Source organism: Poromitra crassiceps (assembly GCF_964638095.1).
Source record: "Poromitra crassiceps genome assembly, chromosome: 1".
NCBI classification, from domain to species: Eukaryota; Metazoa; Chordata; class Actinopteri; order Beryciformes; family Melamphaidae; genus Poromitra; species Poromitra crassiceps.
Genome location: NC_139623.1, coordinates 48,156,702 through 48,174,999, shown reverse-complemented (window position 1 = coordinate 48,174,999; position 18,298 = coordinate 48,156,702). Strand labels below are relative to the sequence as shown.

Sequence of the window (18,298 nt, the reverse complement as noted above, 5' to 3'; positions counted from 1 at the left end):
AGGACTAGCTGCCACCGGCAAGGCTCCAAGTCAAGGCAGACGCAGAAGTATATTGCAGCCTTTAGTTCTCCGCATGCTGCCTTCCGAAGAGAGAACATAAATTCCTATGTCCTATGCAAATCGTTTTGTAAATCAATCCATAATCCGGTATTTGACAATTTAGCAGCTAAATCATAGATTATTGAAAGATATTCCATATTCCAGACTGAAATGCTATAAGTATTGGGAAGGAGTATTGGCCAGAATGACATGAACATTTGGACACTTATTCAGCGGGTATCTTGCATGTTGCGTTCAGGTGCACTGTAAAAAAAATGTTTTTTGCAATTCCATCGCGGGCCACACAGGAGGCACCCGTGGGCCGCATGTGGCCCGCGGGCCGCCAGTTGAGTATCACTGCTCTACACTACAGGAATGGGGATTCTAGAGCAGAACACAAGCCATCTGTTCAGATGTGCGTTTACTGCGGGAGTTAAATCCCCGATTGTGTCTGCCTGGGCTGGGCTAGCAGCTAAATGCTAATTATGCTGTATGGACAGAACAGGGGGATTTACCCCACCCTGACGCGTGATTTCTAACCCCACATAGGATAAGCAATAACCACGCCCTGTGGCGCCGGGATTGGCCAGAAGCATTGAAGCTTGGGACTAAAGCACCTGGGTTTTTTCATCTTTTAAAATAAAGATGTTTAAAAAACTATTGCTTGTTACATTATTTTCAGTGCTGTACCTTTTCTCTGGGTAAGAATTGAGCTTGAAATTAACGATATGATACATTATATTATATGAGCTATGAACGTGAACACAACACTGTTTATTGCATGTTTTTGTAGATTGTGTACATTGTGTAGATTACAATTATTATGCTCTCGAAATCGCTGTCCGTTCTCAAGAGCTATTCAGTTGGTTCATGAAATCGCTGGGCTGCGTGCCCTCCAGTGTTTGTGGTGTGGGAGATTCCAGCTGTCAAAAGAAGAAGACAACGCTCCTGGCCAATCCCGGCGCCACAGGGCGTGGTTATTGCTTATCCTATGTGGGGTTAGAAATCACGCCACCCTGACCACGCCCCCAGCCAGCTAACCCATCGTCTATGACGAGACATCGCCTCAACCTATAGGTAGCCTCTATCTCACACTGTTGCTAACTAGTGTTTCTCAAAATTAAGACCACATTTCTCATAATGCACATTATTGCTTCCTCGTGCGAGGTCAAAGATTTTCCCTCTTGCTTTACATGTTCGACGTGATTTTTCCATCATTCCACCATCTGCGATCTTGAGAAACTCTCAAAGCTTTAGCTCGCTCTGCTCTGGAAGAACCAGGCCCTCTTCCTGTTTTGTGCGTAAGGCAATCCTTTCCCGTCAAATCTGATCTCGTTACTCACACTGTAAAATGCAGTGTAGAGGCTGACAGTCTCTCATTTGTTTACAGTAATCCTACTAATGTTTCAATTCTGAGTCAGATATTAATAAAGATATTAATAAAAGATATTAAACCATTAAAACAAATACATAGGCACGCACGGTGCAAATAAATACATTTTAAGAAGTGCCCACTGGAGTGAATGTAAATTATTGCTTTGGCTGATAAAACAGTGGTTAACAATGTCACATTCAATTCAAAAGAGAAAATGCACGTCAAACAATCATAAAGGAGGTCCGGAACATATTTTAAGAGTTTTACGTTGACTTTTGTAAAAGTGAAATAGATGCAAAATATGTGAAAGCGTTTTGTTATAACCAGTAAAAATTAGACATGGTTGCCTAATTAGCCAGTTGGAGAAATAGATTTTACCCGTTTGTTTTTTAGTAGCCTATCCAATCAGGGAACAATACACACCCATTTACAACATCATTTTGCAGGTTGACAAAATGTTAATTTGAGCTCACAAGAAACAAACTGTTGCTGTGATTCTGAATTCTCCACATTGGGTATTTTGGCAAGGAGAACTCTCAAATGTTCTTGTCATGCAGTGCAGACATAAAAAATACAGTACAATCTATAGCAATGAACTAATATAGAACAAAATGATTAGATAAACCAAGTAACATTTGGTTGAATTAATATGAGCAACATTTCTTTCACATTTCAGCGGGTCAAGACCTACATAACTTTCCCATTGCTCTTCTCCGCTTTTTTTTAAATACAAAAACTTGGTTTTTCGAAACTTTTGGCTACAGCTACGTCGCCAACATATTCTAAACTGGTGATTGATTGCAAGTTGCACTGAAAAGGGGGGATTATTCGAGTGAGAAAGCAAAGCAATCCGTGCGTTAGAAGAATATGAAAAGGGATCGATGACTGTCGATTCAAGGCTGTGGTACAATCATGTTATGAACCCGTTAAAGCAACTGCTAACAATGAGTCAGTGATGGTGTGGTGCGGCCTCCACATGCACAGATACAATCGCTATGGTCATCTCTAATGCTGGTGGTCTAACGGTGCTGTGAGGGCGTAGAGGCAGTGTGTGAGTGTGCGTGTGTGTGCTCGCGTGTATGTGTGTGTGTGCGTGTGTGTGTGTGTGTGTGTGTGTGCGCGCGCGTGTGTGTGTGTGCGTGCGTGTGTGGTGTGCGTGTGTTGGCTGAGTGAGCTGTTGGCAGTGACGTGGCATGACGTTAGCTGGGAGGTGGTGGGTTCAGCAGAGGAGGAAGACCCTACAATGTGTTGACGATCCTCCTGTTTGAGTGGATTCAAAGGGTATTCTGATTTCTGACAAGGAAACAGTAGACCTCTACTGGGTTATGGATTTGTGTGTGTGTGTGTGTGTGTGTGTGTGTGTGTGTGGGGGGGGGGGGTGCTGTTTAGAGGTTGACCAGGTGGAGGTCGGAGGCGGCGAAGTGGGGGCACAGGGCCATGTCTGGGTGTTTCAGCTGGCGGAGAATCCTCCGGTGGAACTTGGAGCGAACCCGGTTGAACTCCATGATGTCGCTGGGATCCTCCTCGATCCAGAAACGGTGGAACTCCTGCATGAGGTAACCTGCAGCAGAGCAATGGAAGACTTGAACTTTTCATCCTTAAAAATGTGGCCACATGATGCAAACTAAATTCACCTGCTTCCAGCCTCCATCTTAAGCATCTTATACATAAATGAGTAATGACTAAACCTATCTAGTAAACATGACCGCATTGCATTGTGGTATATGGGAGAACATGTAGGGTACGTCTGCTGTTCAGTAGAAATTGCAGTGCATTGTGGGTATATTATAGTGGACTCTATATAGTGAATCAAATTAACAGTTGAGAATTCGGACACTAGTACAAAATAGCCAACACACTATGTAGTCCACCATTTCTGTAAAGCCGTTTTCACACATGCGTACTGGAAAATGACCTGTAAGTCAATATCGGACATTTCCCTTCACACCTGAGCGCTGCATGTGTGAATATAGTCGTCAAATAGCCTGTATGTTGGGGGGCGGGGGGAGGGGGGAGCTTATTTTGGGGGTCGGCAAAACTCTGATGGTGAAATAAGTTCGCTTGTCACACAATAAATCACACTCGTTTGACTTAAGAGGGCATGTAAGTTGTATCCTTCACATTCGCTAACCAGTCTTTGAAATGAAATCTTTGAAGAAGTTGGGATCCCTGTCTGAGAGAAATCGCCTGGCTGGTTCATGTTTATCCGTTGACCTGCGTCGCGTTGAAGCACTTTTTACAGACTGGCTTCGTTTGATGTGTCTTGCCTTCGCTGTCAGCAACGTAAGCAAATACTTCCACATTTCGCTTCATGCATCTGCTTACAAGCGTTGGGCGGCTTGCAAGACTCGAACAAGCCTTTGCCATTTTCGGTGTCTGTGTCCCTGTCGGGCTGGACTGAGGGACTGGCCAGAGTGCGAGCAGAGAGAGGGGGGGGGAGCACGCCCACACATGAAGCAGCGCAAATGCACGAAGCGAAATGTGGAAGTAGTTTGCTTTGATGTGCGCGAATGATTAGATGATGCACGCTGGAAGTGAACGTTAAGCAACGTGTGTACACCTTGCCCATGAGAGAAGGACCGGCAAATGACTGGACCCGTTTCACACTTGTGTCCCTTATCGCGGCATACCGCTCTTCTGACTGGCTCGAAACTGGTGAAAAGTCTGCGCTTATACCGGAAAACAACTTTCACACATGAAGGCATTAGACCGCTTTCCGGTCATTTAGCGGTAAAAAGCGCATGTGGGAAAACGGCTTAATAGGGACCGGTTTCGAACAGGGCTTCTGTGAGCGAGGCCTGACTAAATGGCCAGTGATTGTGTGCAATCGGTATCAGAAGTAGTCGGCTATAGAAGACAATGCACTGCTCTTTTCTTTGCTTTTAGGTAGAGTGAGAAATCAAGTTAGCCTAAAGCTACTGGTAGGCAGGGGTAATCACGTTAGTAATGTTAGTATTGTAACCGAGCATCCTGGGGCGGCTGTGGCTCAGGAGGTAGAGCGCGTCGTCCACCAACCAGAAGGTCGGTGGTTCGATCCCCGGTCTGCATGTCGAAGTGTCCTTGGGCAAGACACTGAACCCCAAATTGCTCCCGATGGCTGTGCCAGCACCCTGTGTGGCAGCTGGCCGCCTTCGGTGTGTGAATGGGTGAATGTAGGCACATTGTAAAGCGATTTGGATAAAAGCGCTATATAAATGCAGTCCATTTGACCATTTACCATCCTATTACAGCATCGTTGGTGGCGCAAATGCTAACCATTGTGTATGTGGATGGAAAAGGCTAGAGCATTAGCGCCATCTTACGGGATGTATAGTAAAATAAAAACACAGATTCAGGTGGTCTAACCTAGTTTGTTAGTCTATTATTCAAGCTTTTTAGTCAAGTAGTGTCCATTTATATATGTGTGTCTACATATGGAGAGACTCCGGTTTCTGAGGATCAATTCGCTTAAGAAATTCTCAGAGGTCTGGCATCCGTTTCTGGCCTATTTGGACGAAGTTAGAGGTGACTGATGACTCGCCTGGCTGACTCTTTATGGACCCCTTGCGCGGGATCCCACGCACATTTCTTGCAAGCACATTGACACTTTACGTGGCTGGTATCACTATGTATGCTGAAAAGTTGATATATGTATGTTTTTGTCCTTGTTTGAGCCTGTTGTTCTGTTCTGTTTTGTTCCGAAAATTGTAAAAAAAAAATGGGGGGGGGGGGGGGGGGGGGGGGGAGTAGTGTCCATTTGATAGATTTGGTAGTTCATTCCGTGGCAGCAAAACGGGAGTCTCCCCAGCTCTACTTCCTCTTCCTCAACTGAGGGCAGATTCGACACTACAGTGACTCACTAGCACCACCTTGAAGTAGATGTGGTATTACAGAAAAAGGCGGACCGGGGCTAGCTAGTGCTAATGCTAATTTCTGTAGACATCTCTGCAAAACCATACATAGTTCAAATCTGTTGTTTCTCAAGATGCTATTGCTCATTTTAGTTCATTTTTGAATGTTTTAAACTTAAATTCTGGTGAAATCCTACACATTACAGCTTTAAAGAGTAGCTAAATCCAAAATCCAAAACTGTGGTGAAGCCATGACAACCAGGGGTGTAGTGCAATTTGTTTAGGTGCCAGAGCCGTCCTATGACCCCCTAAAAAATCACCAAAAGGTGGCGGAGCGGCGCTGGGGTGCGCAGCCCCGCCCAGCTCGTCTCGCTTTTTTGTCTCATTCCACCGATCAAAAACCTGGACAGCCCGGGTTGAGTCGTGCTAGTTTTGGTCCCTGCTTTGTTGAGGTTCCAGCGCTGTGAACCCGGTACCATACCGTGACGTGAAAACACTGCAGGCATGCCTAGTGTCAATGCTGGATACCAGTTTAGTGGGGCTTACCTTCTCTTTTTTCTTATTTCCATCAGTCTTTTGTGTTGCTGCCTTCGGCTCTGGTGAAATAAAATCGATCTCCTTGCTCAGCTTTAACATGGCTGTGGTTTTCAATTGTTTTGAGAGAGAAAAAGTCAGCTCCTCGGGAAGCCCTTTGTAGTTGTGTGCTGCGTCGGCTCCGCTAGGCTGGAGGCGGGGGTTTAGTGAAGCCGCGGTCTTGCCTGGTGAGATGCAGCCGGGGTAGAGGCTTCCCTTCTCCCCGTAGCGCAACTCCCGTCCCCCGCGCAGTGCATGCATGTGAGTTTGAGTAACAACAAAGTGATATCCATTCTCCTAGCCGATTGTCACATTTGCCCATGTACACTGTAGGTCATTTAGAGGCACCAGTATTTCATAACCAGTTTAAAAGTTCTGTGTATGGATTTAATTTGAACATTATACGTTATAGCCTACTTCGGCTATGGGCGGAGGGCAGATATGCGGTCGCTATGACGACCAGGTGTGGGCGGAGGCGAGTAAACTTGCTATGGAAACAGAGTCTATATCAAGTAGAGACGAGTAAGACCAGATTGAGTAGAGCTGTACTGTGCTGTTATATGTGGTGGAAATGAGCCATTATGCTTCTCTTTAAGTCTGTGATAGGCAACATTTTTATCTCATCCGAGAACTATGCCTAATCGTGCACTATATAGGCACTGCCTATATAGTGCACGATTCATGGTTTATTTTCACATCAATATAAGGTGGTTTGAGACATTTTTTAAATGAATGAATAAATTGTTTAGATTCATTGTTAGCAGCAAGAGGCTAACAACAGGAGCTGGCCATTTCAACTGACAGCTGACTCGGAAGCCAAGATACGGTCTGCAGGTGCAAGTACTACAGGTAAGAGGCAAATTATATACTTTATGTCCAGAATTGATAAAGAATTGATCTGATCGTGAGAAGTAAGGAAGACAGTAAGCTGGTATTTCCTGACTTCTATCTGTCTGGTATGACACTGAAAGAGTGCAAGGAGACCAAATATCTAGGTCATTTTATAACAAATGACCTATCTGATGACAGAGATGTTTTTAGACAGCGCCGTAAACTGTATGCCCAAGCCAACATGCTTGTTCGCAAATTCAATTTCTGCTCGGGACCGGTGAAAATCTCACTTTTTAAAGCTTACTGCACTCCGCTATACACGGCCCACCTGTGGCGACACTACAAAAAGGGCAGTCTGCAAAAAGTGACAGTGGCCTATAACGACTGCATGAGGCTACTGCTCAAAGCCCCAAGATGCTGTAGTGCCAGTCAAATGTTTGTAGAAATAAATGTACCCACTTGCCCTGCTGTATTACGAAACCTGATGTATAGATTTATATACAGGTTAACAGACTCTGTGAACAGCATCATTGTATCACTCTCTAATCCTGCCAAGAGCTCTGTTAGGCTGTCATCTACAGTAAGCTATGGAGACACTGGCGCTCTAGCCTGTATGTGCAGAGATAAGGCTGAAAGTCCTGCCTTGTTTGTATATGCCCTGTTGATTTATTGTTTTGTTTTTGTCTTGTTTTTATATGTTTTATGTGTTCTTCACTATGGACCCCCCTGTGTGTGTCTTGAATAAAGTTTGAATTGAATTGAATTGAAAGACCACAACCGGGCCCCCGCGGCCTTCGCCTGACCATCTGACATCTACGGCGCGGGCCGGACCCTCGTGGCTTTCGGCGGTGCACACGGCCATTTCATCACGGGCCATCCACCCGGTTAGAGCCTCCATCGGGCTGTCACCTGGCGACAGCTTAGCAGCGCCAGCCACAGCAGCGGCAGTCACAGCGCCACTTCGGCGTCCAGAGTCCATCTGTGGCGGGGCCGCGCTGAGGGACCAGGTGGTCCTAGCAGCCCCAGATGGTCTACCGTCACCAACCGTCTCAGCACGACCACGGGCTGAGCCCCCGTGGCCGACGCCTGCCCATCAGGCCGTCCCAGCACGACCACGGGCTGAGCCCCCGTGGCCGACGCCTGACTACCCGGCCGTCTCAGCAGGACCACGGGCTGAGCCCCCGTGGCCGACGCCTGTCCATCCGGCCACCACAACACGAGCGCGGGCTGGACCACGGGCTGGACCACGGGCTGGACCCCCGTGGTCTGGCGAACCTGAGGTAAAATCCAGAAATCCAGCTCTAAAAAAGCACCGTGGCTCAAAACTGTTTCGTACTCTTAACCAAGCTAATATTGTCTGGGATCCACGGAGCAAGCCAAAGGGACTTTTGTGTGGACACATAAACATTCGCAGTCTTGGTAACAAACGTGAACAATTAGAGCATCTCCTGTATGAGTCCAATATTGATTGTCTAGGTATATCAGAATCCTGGCTGAAACAGTCCTCTCCAGAAGCCCTTGTATCCATGCCAGGATACAATGTTTTCAGGAAGGACAGGATTAAGGGTAAAGGTGGGGGTGTATTACTCTACATTAAGAGCACCCTTGCCTGCAAAGAGATTATTTGGGAAACAGATGTAAACTTTGATTGTGTTGGTGTAGACATCACCCTATCGAATGAAATGTCTTTCTCTCTCATTTGCCTCTATAGACAGCCAACCGCTAAAGTGGATTTCGATGACCAGTTAAAGCTCCTGTTAAGATCCTGTGATCCTAACAAAGAGACCATTTTTTTAGGAGATTTTAACGTAAATTGGGATGACAAACAAAATCCTTAAAAGAACCTTAAACAAACCATGGATGCCCATAATCTAACACAATTAATTGAACAACCGACCAGAGTAACTAACATCTCCCAAACCAGGATAGACCTTTTATTCACAAACAAAGCTGAGAGAATTGCCAAAACCTATAATTTGCTAAATGGTCTTTCTGACCATAATTTCATTCTTTTTGCTAGGAAACTAAACAAAAAACGGTCCCTAAATGCACCAAATAAAAACGGCTCTTTCTTTAACTTCATCCCAAAGAACATGCAACAAAGCTTTGGAGATGCTGTTAAAAATATAAACTGGGATGAAACCCTCTCCTCTGATAATTTAGAGTTAAACTGTAATCGGTTCACAGAAAAAATCAATGAAACAATATCTTCTTTCTCCAGGAAGGGGCGCCAAAAGGCCAGGCAGGAGCATTATCTTCCCTGGTGGAACAAAAGTTACAGTTCATTACTGCGACTTAGGGACTCACTCCTTAAACAAAGCCTGAAATCTGGGCTGTCGACGGATAGGCAGAAATTCACCCATGTACGCAATAAGGTGACTGGGACCTTAAGAAAGGCCAAAGCCAATTTTTTTATCAGTTTAATCGAAGGTGCTAAAGGAAACGGGAAAAAAATATGGGAGATCGTAAATAAAGTACTAGGTAAACAGAGCAAACAGGTCAACGATATCCTGGAATTAAAAGTCAATAACGTCCTGATTAAAGACCCCACTGAGCTGGCCTGTACTTTTAACGAGTATTTTTTGAACAGTGTATTTGAAATAACAAAACTTTTTGCCCCCTCTGGTGTTTCACCCAGTCCAACTGTGCATGCTGGACCCCTCTTTGAGCTGGAGGAAATAACAGAGGAAGAGGTAAGAAAAATCCTTGTGGCACTGAAACGCTCTAAGGCCAGGGACACCCATGGCCTGGACACAGACTTTTTAAAGGTGCACTCGGTCGCTCTAATTAAACCCATCACCATATTGGTGAACCAATCAATTAAACAAAAGGAGGTACCATCATCCTGGAAGGTGGCCATTGTGACCCCAATTTTTAAATCAGGTAGTAGGGCACATGTGGCCAACTACAGGCCAATCAGCATCCTACCTACCTTATCTAAGGTTGCTGAAAAGTGGGTGTCGAAACTTAAACATCTTGACAAAGGTCACACCCCACTCCACCCACTACAATTTGGCTTCCGTGCGCATCACTCTACCAAGTCAGCTAACTGTCTTTTCATTGAGAAGGTTAAGCATATGCTTGACAAAAACCCATATGTTGGTGCTGTGTTCCTGGATCTCAGAAAGGCATTTGACACTGTCAACCACCAAGTACTTCTGGCTAAATTATCTCATTTCAATTTCTCTGCTGATACTATAAAATGGTTTAAGTCCTACTTAACAAACAGAAAACAGTGTGTCATGGTTGATGGTGTCAAGTCCCCTTTTCTTGACAACCCAGTTGGTGTGCCACAAGGATCGATCCTTGGGCCATTATTATTTTCCCTGTACATCAATGACCTGCCGGACATATGCCCTGACCTCGGCGTGCAGATTCCCGCTCTCTTCTCTCTCTCCCCCTCAGGTGTCCTTCATTGGCCTGACGTACACCCCCGCCGCTGCAGCCCTAGGTCCGGCCGTCATCGCCCTAGCCACCTGTCGTCACTCTAGGCCATCTACCCGCTACTCCTTCTTTTGTCTGACACCCCGGGCTCTTCACCACCACCGACCCCTATCCTCATCATCCTGGTCACCTGCCTGCCTAAGGGAAGGGGGGGGACGCCCCCCCCTCCCCCCCGGCCTCATCACCTCCAACTCCTATCCTCCCCTCCCCCTTAATCATCACCTCCGACTCTTATCCTCCCCTCCCCTCCTCTTAGCTAGTATTCTCTAAACCTACGAACACTTAAAGACTACATTTTCTATTTCTTTTGGACTCTACTTTTTGCATTTTCAACTCCCTTCCCTGATTTTAGGATAATTTAAAAACTACATTTTTATATCTCTTCTGTTGGACTCTTTTTTACATTTTCAATTTTCTGTTCTTTTGTAAATTTTATTTCCATAATAAACCATTTACAGAGTTTCATTACCGGAAAACTCTGTACATGGTTTAGCCCGGCATCTCTCGGCCTGTCTCGGAGGGGAGTCCCCGGATGGGGGTCCATTGCTGGGTCCACTGCCTGGGTGGGCCCGCCCCCCGCGTGGCCTGCTCTCTCAGTTCCCAGTCACTAGCTGGGAGCGGGTCGCGTGGGGGGTGGGTTTACCCGGGCGACCATTGCTGGGCCCCTGTAGCACAACGACCTCACAAGGTTCCTCCTCAACCAAGTCACTGAGGCAATCCATATGGTGGAAAGGTTTTCTTGCGTTCACTGGGGGTGTGGGGACGCCGCTGTGTCCCGGCCCGGCCTTCTCTCCCACGCCTTATGTGGGGGGGGGGGGGGGGGGGGGGGGGGGGGGCGGGGCGGGGGGCATCGGTGCTCTTCATCACTGGTCGAGGGCTGCCGGTTGGTTTAGAACAGTTTAGGTAGGCGATAGATTAGCTACAGCCTAAGGCTGACCTGTTATAGTGTTCAGGCAAAGATCAGACTAGAGCAGAGTAGGATAGGCCAGATTAGGCTGTAGATTAGCTAGATACTATGTCCCAGTTAGCTCTGGTTAATGCTTAGAGTAGTCAGTTGTCTGATCTCCCCCCCCCCCCCTCTCTTTCTCTTTCCCCCGCTCCTTTCCCTTCTTCCCCCTTCCTGTTCCCCCCTCTCCCACACTTCCCACTCCCCCCCCCCCGCCTCCTCTCTTTCCATGCTCTTTCCTCCCCCACATCCCACCCCCCCCTCCCTTCTCCTGCTCTCTCCTCCTTCTCCCCCCCTCTGCTCCTTCTCCTCTTCTCCCCTATTTTCCCGAACCCCTACCACTTCCTGCACCCTCCCACCTCTCCTTCTCTGTTCTCTCTGTCCTCTCCCCTCTCTCACATTTCCCCTGCTCTCCTTCCCCTGCACCCTCCCACCTCTCCTTCTCTGTTCTCTCCTCCTCTCTGTCCTCTCCCCTCTCTCACATTCCCCCTGCTCTCTTTCCCCTGCACCCTCCCACTCTGTTCTCTCCTCCTCTCTGTCCTCTCCCCTCTCTCACATTCCCCCTGCTCTCCTTCCCCTGCACCCTCCCGCCCCTCCTTCTCTGTTCCCTCCTCCTCTCTGTCCTCTCCCCTCTCTCACATTCCCCCTGCTCTCCTTCCCCTGCACCCTCCCACCTCTCCTTCTCTGTTCTCTCCTCCTCTCTGTCCTCTCCCCTCTCTCACATTCCCCCTGCTCTCCTTCCCCTGCACCCTCCCACCTCTCCTTCTCTGTTCTCTCCTCCTCTCTGTCCTCTCCCCTCTCTCACATTCCCCCTGCTCTCCTTCCCCTGCACCCTCCCACCTCTCCTTCTCTGTTCTCTCCTCCTCCGCGTTTTCCCCCCGCCTCCTTCTCCCCCCCATGGGGGGGGGGGGGTGGGGGAGGAGGGGGCGGAGAGGTCTGTTCCCTCCCCCGCCTCCTCCTCTCGCGTTCCCCCTGCGCTCCCTCCCCTGCACCCTCCCACCTCTCCTTCTCTGTTCTCTCCTCCTCTCTGTCCTCTCACATTCCCCCTGCACTCCTCCCCCTGCACCCTCCCACCTCTCCTTCTCTGTCCTCTCTGGGGGGGGGGGGGGGTGTGGGGGAGGAGGGGGTGGAGAGGTCTGTTCCCTCCCCCGCCGCCTCCTCCCGCGTTCCCCCTGCTCTCCCTCCCCTGCACCCTCCCACCTCTCCTTCTCTGTTCTCTCCTCCTCTCTGTCCTCTCCCCTCTCTCACATTCCCCCTGCACTCCTTCCCCTGCACCCTCCCACCTCTCCTTCTCTGTTCTCTCCTCCTCTCTGTCCTCTCTGGGGGGGGGGGGGGGGGGGAGGGGGCGGAGAGGTCTGTTCCATCCCCCGCCTCCTCCTCCCGCGTTCCCCCTGCGCTCCCTCCCCTGCACCCTCCCACCTCTCCTTCTCTGTTCTCTCCTCCTCTCTGTCCTCTCCCCTCTCTCACATTCCCCCTGCACTCCTTCCCCTGCACCCTCTCACCTCTCCTCTGTTCTCTGCTCCTCTCTGTCCTCTCTGGGGGGGGGGGGGGATGTGGGGGAGGAGGGGGCAGAGAGGTCTGTTCCCTCCCCCGCCTCCTCCTCTCGCGTTCCCCCTGCTCTCCCTCCCCTGCACCCTCCCACCTCTCCTTCTCTGTTCTCTCCTCCTCTCTGTCCTCTCCCCTCTCTCACATTCCCCCTGCACTCCTTCCCCTGCACCCTCCCACCTCTCCTTCTCTGTTCTCTCCTCCTCTCTGTCCTCTCTGGGGGGGGGGGGGATGTGGGGGTGGAGGGGGCGGAGAGGTCTGTTCCCTCCCCCGCCTCCTCCTCCCGTGTTCCCCCTGCTCTCCCTCCCCTGCACCCTCCCACCTCTCCTTCTCTGTTCTCTCCTCCTCTCTGTCCTCTCCCCTCTCTCACATTCCCCTGCACTCCTTCCCCTGCACCCTCCCACCTCTCCTTCTCTGTTCTCTCCTCCTCTCTGTCCTCTCTGGGGGGGGGGGGGGGGGGGATGTGGGGGAGGAGGGAGCAGAGAGGTCTGTTCCCTCCCCCGCCTCCTCCTCTCGCGTTCCCCCTGCTCTCCCTCCCCTGCACCCTCCCACCTCTCCTTCTCTGTTCTCTCCTCCTCTCTGTCCTCTCCCCTCTCTCACATTCCCCCTGCACTCCCTCCCCTGCACCCTCCCACCTCTCCTTCTCTGTTCTCTCCTCCTCCGCATTTCCCCCTGCGTCTCTCCTTCTCTGTTCCCTCCTCCTCCGCGTTTCCCGTTTTCTCCCCACCTCCTCCCTCCCTCACACTCCCCCTGCTTCTCTACCCTGGCTCTCCCTTCCCTGCACCCTCATCTCTCCTTCTCTGTTCTCTCCTCCTCCACATTTCCTATTTTCTCCCCACCTCCCCCCTCTCCTCCGTCTATATTGCTCATTCTCTCCCCACCTCCTCCCTCCCCCTGCTCTCTTCTCCCCCACACCTCCCCTCCCTTCCCCTCTCCTGCTCTCTCCTCTTGCTCCTTCCCCACCTCCTATACCCTCCAGCATCTCCCATTCCCTCCCCACCCCATCACTCTCTCACATTCCCCCTGCTCTTCTCCCTTCTCCTGCTCTCTCCTCTGCTCTCCCCTCATTCCTATATTTTCTATATTATCAATTGTTCAAATGTTATCTTTATTCTGTATATTCTTGTTACTGTTGTGTCAGCTAGAATTAGCTAGACATACTTTCTGTGAAGCCCTCTGAGACATGCTTGTGAATTAGGGCTATATAAATAAACTTGACTTGACTTGACTCATTTTGGACTCGAACCTCTCCTTCAAGAACCACATCAAAAAAATGAAAAGCACAATTAACTTTAATTTAGCCAATTTTAGACAAATCCGGCCTTTCTTAACAGTTGATGCAGCTAAAACATATCTCCACTGCATGATTTTCTCTCACATTGAATACTGCTTCACAAACTGGTCGTTTGCAGGTGCCACTGTCATAAAACCTATTGAACAGCTTTATCACAGAGCCATCAAGGCATTTGCTAGAAAACCTTTGTCATACCACCACTGTAACATTCTGGAACAGCATCTCTTCCTGAGCTTTGAGAATCTCAAGGTCTTGAAGAGTGCCTGTTTTTTCTACATATGGACTAGCTCCCCTCCTTTAGAGGAATTCATCCATAAAAATAGAAGCATTGGACTTGGCACCAGGTCAGAAACCAGAGGATCGTAGACAGACCACGTTTGGCCAGAATGTGCTGTCAATAAAAGGCAGCTAAATATGGAACAGTCTCCCCGTCTCCATAAGGGACAGCCCCACCCTTGCCACTTTCAAAAGCAGTCTCAAAAAATGGCTGAAAACAAACCAGTCATGTACTCACAGGTAGTATGTTTTCCTTCTTTTTCTTTTAGTGTATTATGTAATTTTAATTTTATATGAGTAATTGCTGCCATGTATTTTAGAGTGTATTGCTGCTACTTATGTTTTACTTAGTTTTAGAGTGTACTGCTGCTACCACCTATGTTTTATGTATGTTTTACTATGTTTTACATTTTATGTTTATTGTGTTTTATGTTTTATTGGGACAACGGATGGAAATTAGCCTCGTGCTATATCCGGCAATTTTTACACTTTTACTATGTTCCAGGTTTTAGTATCTGTTCTATGGTTTCTGTGTTCATTAATTTTGCACTGTCCCGTCCAAATAAACAAATAACTAAATAAATCTACAAAGGGATATAACCCTAGTGGACAGTGAAACTCCTCGTCAACTCACAGAAGGTCTGCTGGAGATGCAGCAGGCTGGGCATCTCCGGGGCCACGTTGTACAGGTGGGTCTTCAGAGCTCCGCTCACCAGCAGAGAGTAGGCCAGGTCTGTGATGTTGATGCCCACAATGGCAAAAGAATAGCTGGATGGGAGAGAATAGAAATAACAGATTGAAGTGTGCAGAAGCTGCTTCATCTCCTCCGTTCTGCTGTCATCTGTGCTCCATCCACAATCAGTCAACACTCACAGCCCACAGGATTTCTTTGAAACGTCCGGCGTGAAAACGTGAAAAAATCTGTTTATCTCCAGCAGCATTATGCGTATGCTGTCGATATGTTTGGATATTCCAAAATGAAACGCGTCAGCTTTACGCGCAAATGAATTCATGCTATAACAAGCATCCATTTTACAATCTTCGCGTGTTAGAATTCTGAAAACATGAGCTTTTGAAGCCTAAATTTGGAAAAACTAACAGAATGAAAAATTCCGTTAGTTACGTACGTAACGGGGAAAAAAATCCTACACTAAAACTCGTACCACTGTTCCTTCAGGATTTGTAGTTGTCATAGACTGTGCTCCATAGTTGATTGCTCTATTGCTGACAAAAAGTGTGTTATTGTAAGTCGCTTTGGATAAAAGCGTCTGCCAAATGACGTAATGTAATGTAATGTAATGATGTTGTTGAGGCGGGTGGGGCAGAATCGAACACAAATTAATTAATATTCAAATATATAAAGTCAAAAAATTGCACAAAGACAGTGCTCTGCACTCCGTCAGGTCGCCCTTAGCGTACTCCCGAAGTCCCATTATAGTTAGGATAAGTGCTAAGGGCTGACTCAAAAACACACACACACACACACACTCAAGCTCACACACACTCATAAAACACACGCTCGCGCTCGCTCGCGCACACACACACACACACACACACACACACACACACACACACACACACTATGGAGGTCCAAACGACTCAATAAACATGCGCAGCTATCGACTGAACGCGTCACACACGCATGCTTTGACGCCTGTGTAGCAAAGCAACGCTTGACGTGTCATGTAGTTTCCCCATTGACTTGTAATGGTCACGCGTGCACGCGCACGCATACGCGCTCTGACTGGTGCACCCCGCATAACATTAACGTTACGCGTAATGTTACGCATAATGTTTATGCGTTTTTCGCGAACGCATGCATAAACGCACATGAAGATGATAGAACATTTTTGTCACGCGCCCACACACACACTATGATGTGCGCAAACTACATCACGCGTGACAACAAGATGCGTACTGTAGCTGTACTGTTGGAGAAATTTTGTTACACGTTCACACACACACGCATTCGCATTCTTGATACAACGCCACCGGAAGTTTATCTGCATTGCGCACAACAGTCCACGTAGGTGAACGCCCTGCGTAGTTCGCTTCTATTTTATTCTAGTTCCATGTTCCATTTTCATCCAGTTCATGCCAGTGACCAAAATATTTCTTAGAACATAGAAATACAATAATTATCATTCAATCATCATTCATGCTGTCAGGACTGTACTGTTGACCAACTTGCCCATCCAGCTGCAAGGGGTCCGTTGAACTTAACACTTACTCATATCATTAATCATATCAAAACCTATTTATACTAAGCCTGGTGGGTCTGTGTCTGTAACATGGTGTCATTCATTCACCAAATAAAATGAAATAAAACAATTACAAAAACTGTTTTACCTACTCATATATCCATTATTACACGTTTTAAATGCTGTTTGCACATAGCGGTGTTTTTGGAAGGAAAATAGACAGCCGTCACTACTTTCCAAACATGGCCGGCGGGCGCACTGATCTCACACAGCGCCTCAAAGCACCATGGAAACGAATGTAACCAAAACAAAGGACAACTGCGATAGCTACTAATCATGGCGGACTTCGTGAGAGAGGATGATGATGATTACTACTGGACAAACCTTATCTATTTGAACCAGAATATACGGAGGAAGAACTACAGGCTTTAGAAGCAGAGCGGGCAAGACGAGAGGCTGAGGCAGCCAAACAGCCGGCAGGGAGAGAACGAACCGGGATGGACTGGTGGTGTAGATGTGGAGCATGCCAACCGATGCCGACAGAAATAGTGTTTTGAATTGATATTTCATCGTGTGGTGAGTCCCCGAAGCACAACATGTATTTCAGCGCCGTGAGATGTGTGTTTTAGCGGATTTATTACAGCGGTACCATTGGCCTCCATTCAATGGCGATAATGACTAACTTCACGACTGTAGCTCACTGTAAACTGCTTGGACAATGCCGGTAAACGCAGGGGGTATCTTGGCTATGTGGAGGGGATGTGGCAAATGAGCTAAACTTTAAAAAAAAAGTGGTGTATCCCTTTAAGTCGAGTCAAGTCAAGTCAAGTCAAGTTTATTTGTATAGCCCTAATTCACAAGCATGTCCCAGAGGGCTTCACAGAAGATATGTCTAGCTAATTCTAGCTGACACAACAGTAGCAAATTAGAGAGGGGGATGTGAGAGAGGAGAGAGCAGGAAAATGATGAGGTGGGGAGGGAATGGGAAATGTTGGGGAGTAGAGGAGGTGGGGAAGGGGCAGGGGAAGGGGGAAAGAGGAGAGAGCAGGAGAAGGGAGGGGGGAGGGAGAGCGGGGGGATGTGGGGGAGGAGAGAGCAGGGAGAGGGAGGAGGTGGGGGGGGGGTGTGGGAGAGGAGAGAACAGAGAAGGAGAGGTGGGAAAGGAGCAGGGGAAGGGGTAAAGAAAGAGAATGGGTGCCATGCTTTAGAATAGTGTGGGGGGAGAGTTCAGGAAGGGGAGGAGGTGGGGAGGGAGAGTATGTGGAGAGAACAGGGAGAGGAGGGCTAGCTGTTAATGTACAGGTAGGTGGTATTTCCTGCTTGGCATTGATGCCTGTCGCACCTCCTCCGGTGCCCACGGGTCAGCTGCAGGGTCATCAGCTAGGAACCACCATTCATCAACGTTTCGCTCCTTTAATCACTAGAACGTCTCCTGGTGGCGGAGCAGTGACAGGGACGTCTCCCTGTCACCCCCTGCAGCTGATAGGTGTTACCCCCTGCGGCTGTTGTCGGGGTTAGTTGTTCTTTCCCCAGCTCCTGTCCTTCCTCCTCAGCCAGAGCCAAAAGCTGCCCTTCTCGGCCTCCTCTGCCAGCTCTTTTATGGCCTTCCTCAGCTTCCCTCCAGTCACTCCTGCGTCCCTCAAGAGGCGTGTGGCTGACTGCCCCACGTAGCCTCGGCAGCCCACCTCCACTGGGTAGATGGTAGCCTTCCAGCCAGCCTCCCGGCACTCAGCAGCCAGCTCTGAATACTTGGCCTTCTTGCGCTCAAAGGCAGCCTCAATCCCCTCTTCTGATGGGACTGTCAGCTCGATGAGGTGCACCGCTCTTGCCTTGGTGGACCACACCACAATGTCAGGGCGGAGAGATGTAGTTGTGATCTCCGTGGGGAACCGGAGTTGCTTGTGGAGATCAACCCTCATGTCCCACTTGTGGTCAGGGGAGAAG

The 18,298-nt window shown here is 48.5% G+C and overlaps 1 protein-coding gene across 1 annotated transcript in view; it reads right to left on the bottom strand.

The window, feature by feature from the left end:
- Positions 1-2,799: 2,799 nt before the first annotated feature.
- elmod1 (ELMO/CED-12 domain containing 1) overlaps positions 2,800-18,298 on the bottom strand; it is a gene marked incomplete at both ends in the record, with an annotated part of 50,377 nt that continues 34,878 nt past the window's right edge. Inside the window, 2 exons of the mRNA XM_083646485.1 lie at positions 2,800-2,975; positions 14,788-14,921. Coding sequence (XP_083502611.1) covers positions 2,800-2,975; positions 14,788-14,921 — 310 coding nt within the window. The remainder of the gene's footprint in view (positions 2,976-14,787; positions 14,922-18,298) is intronic.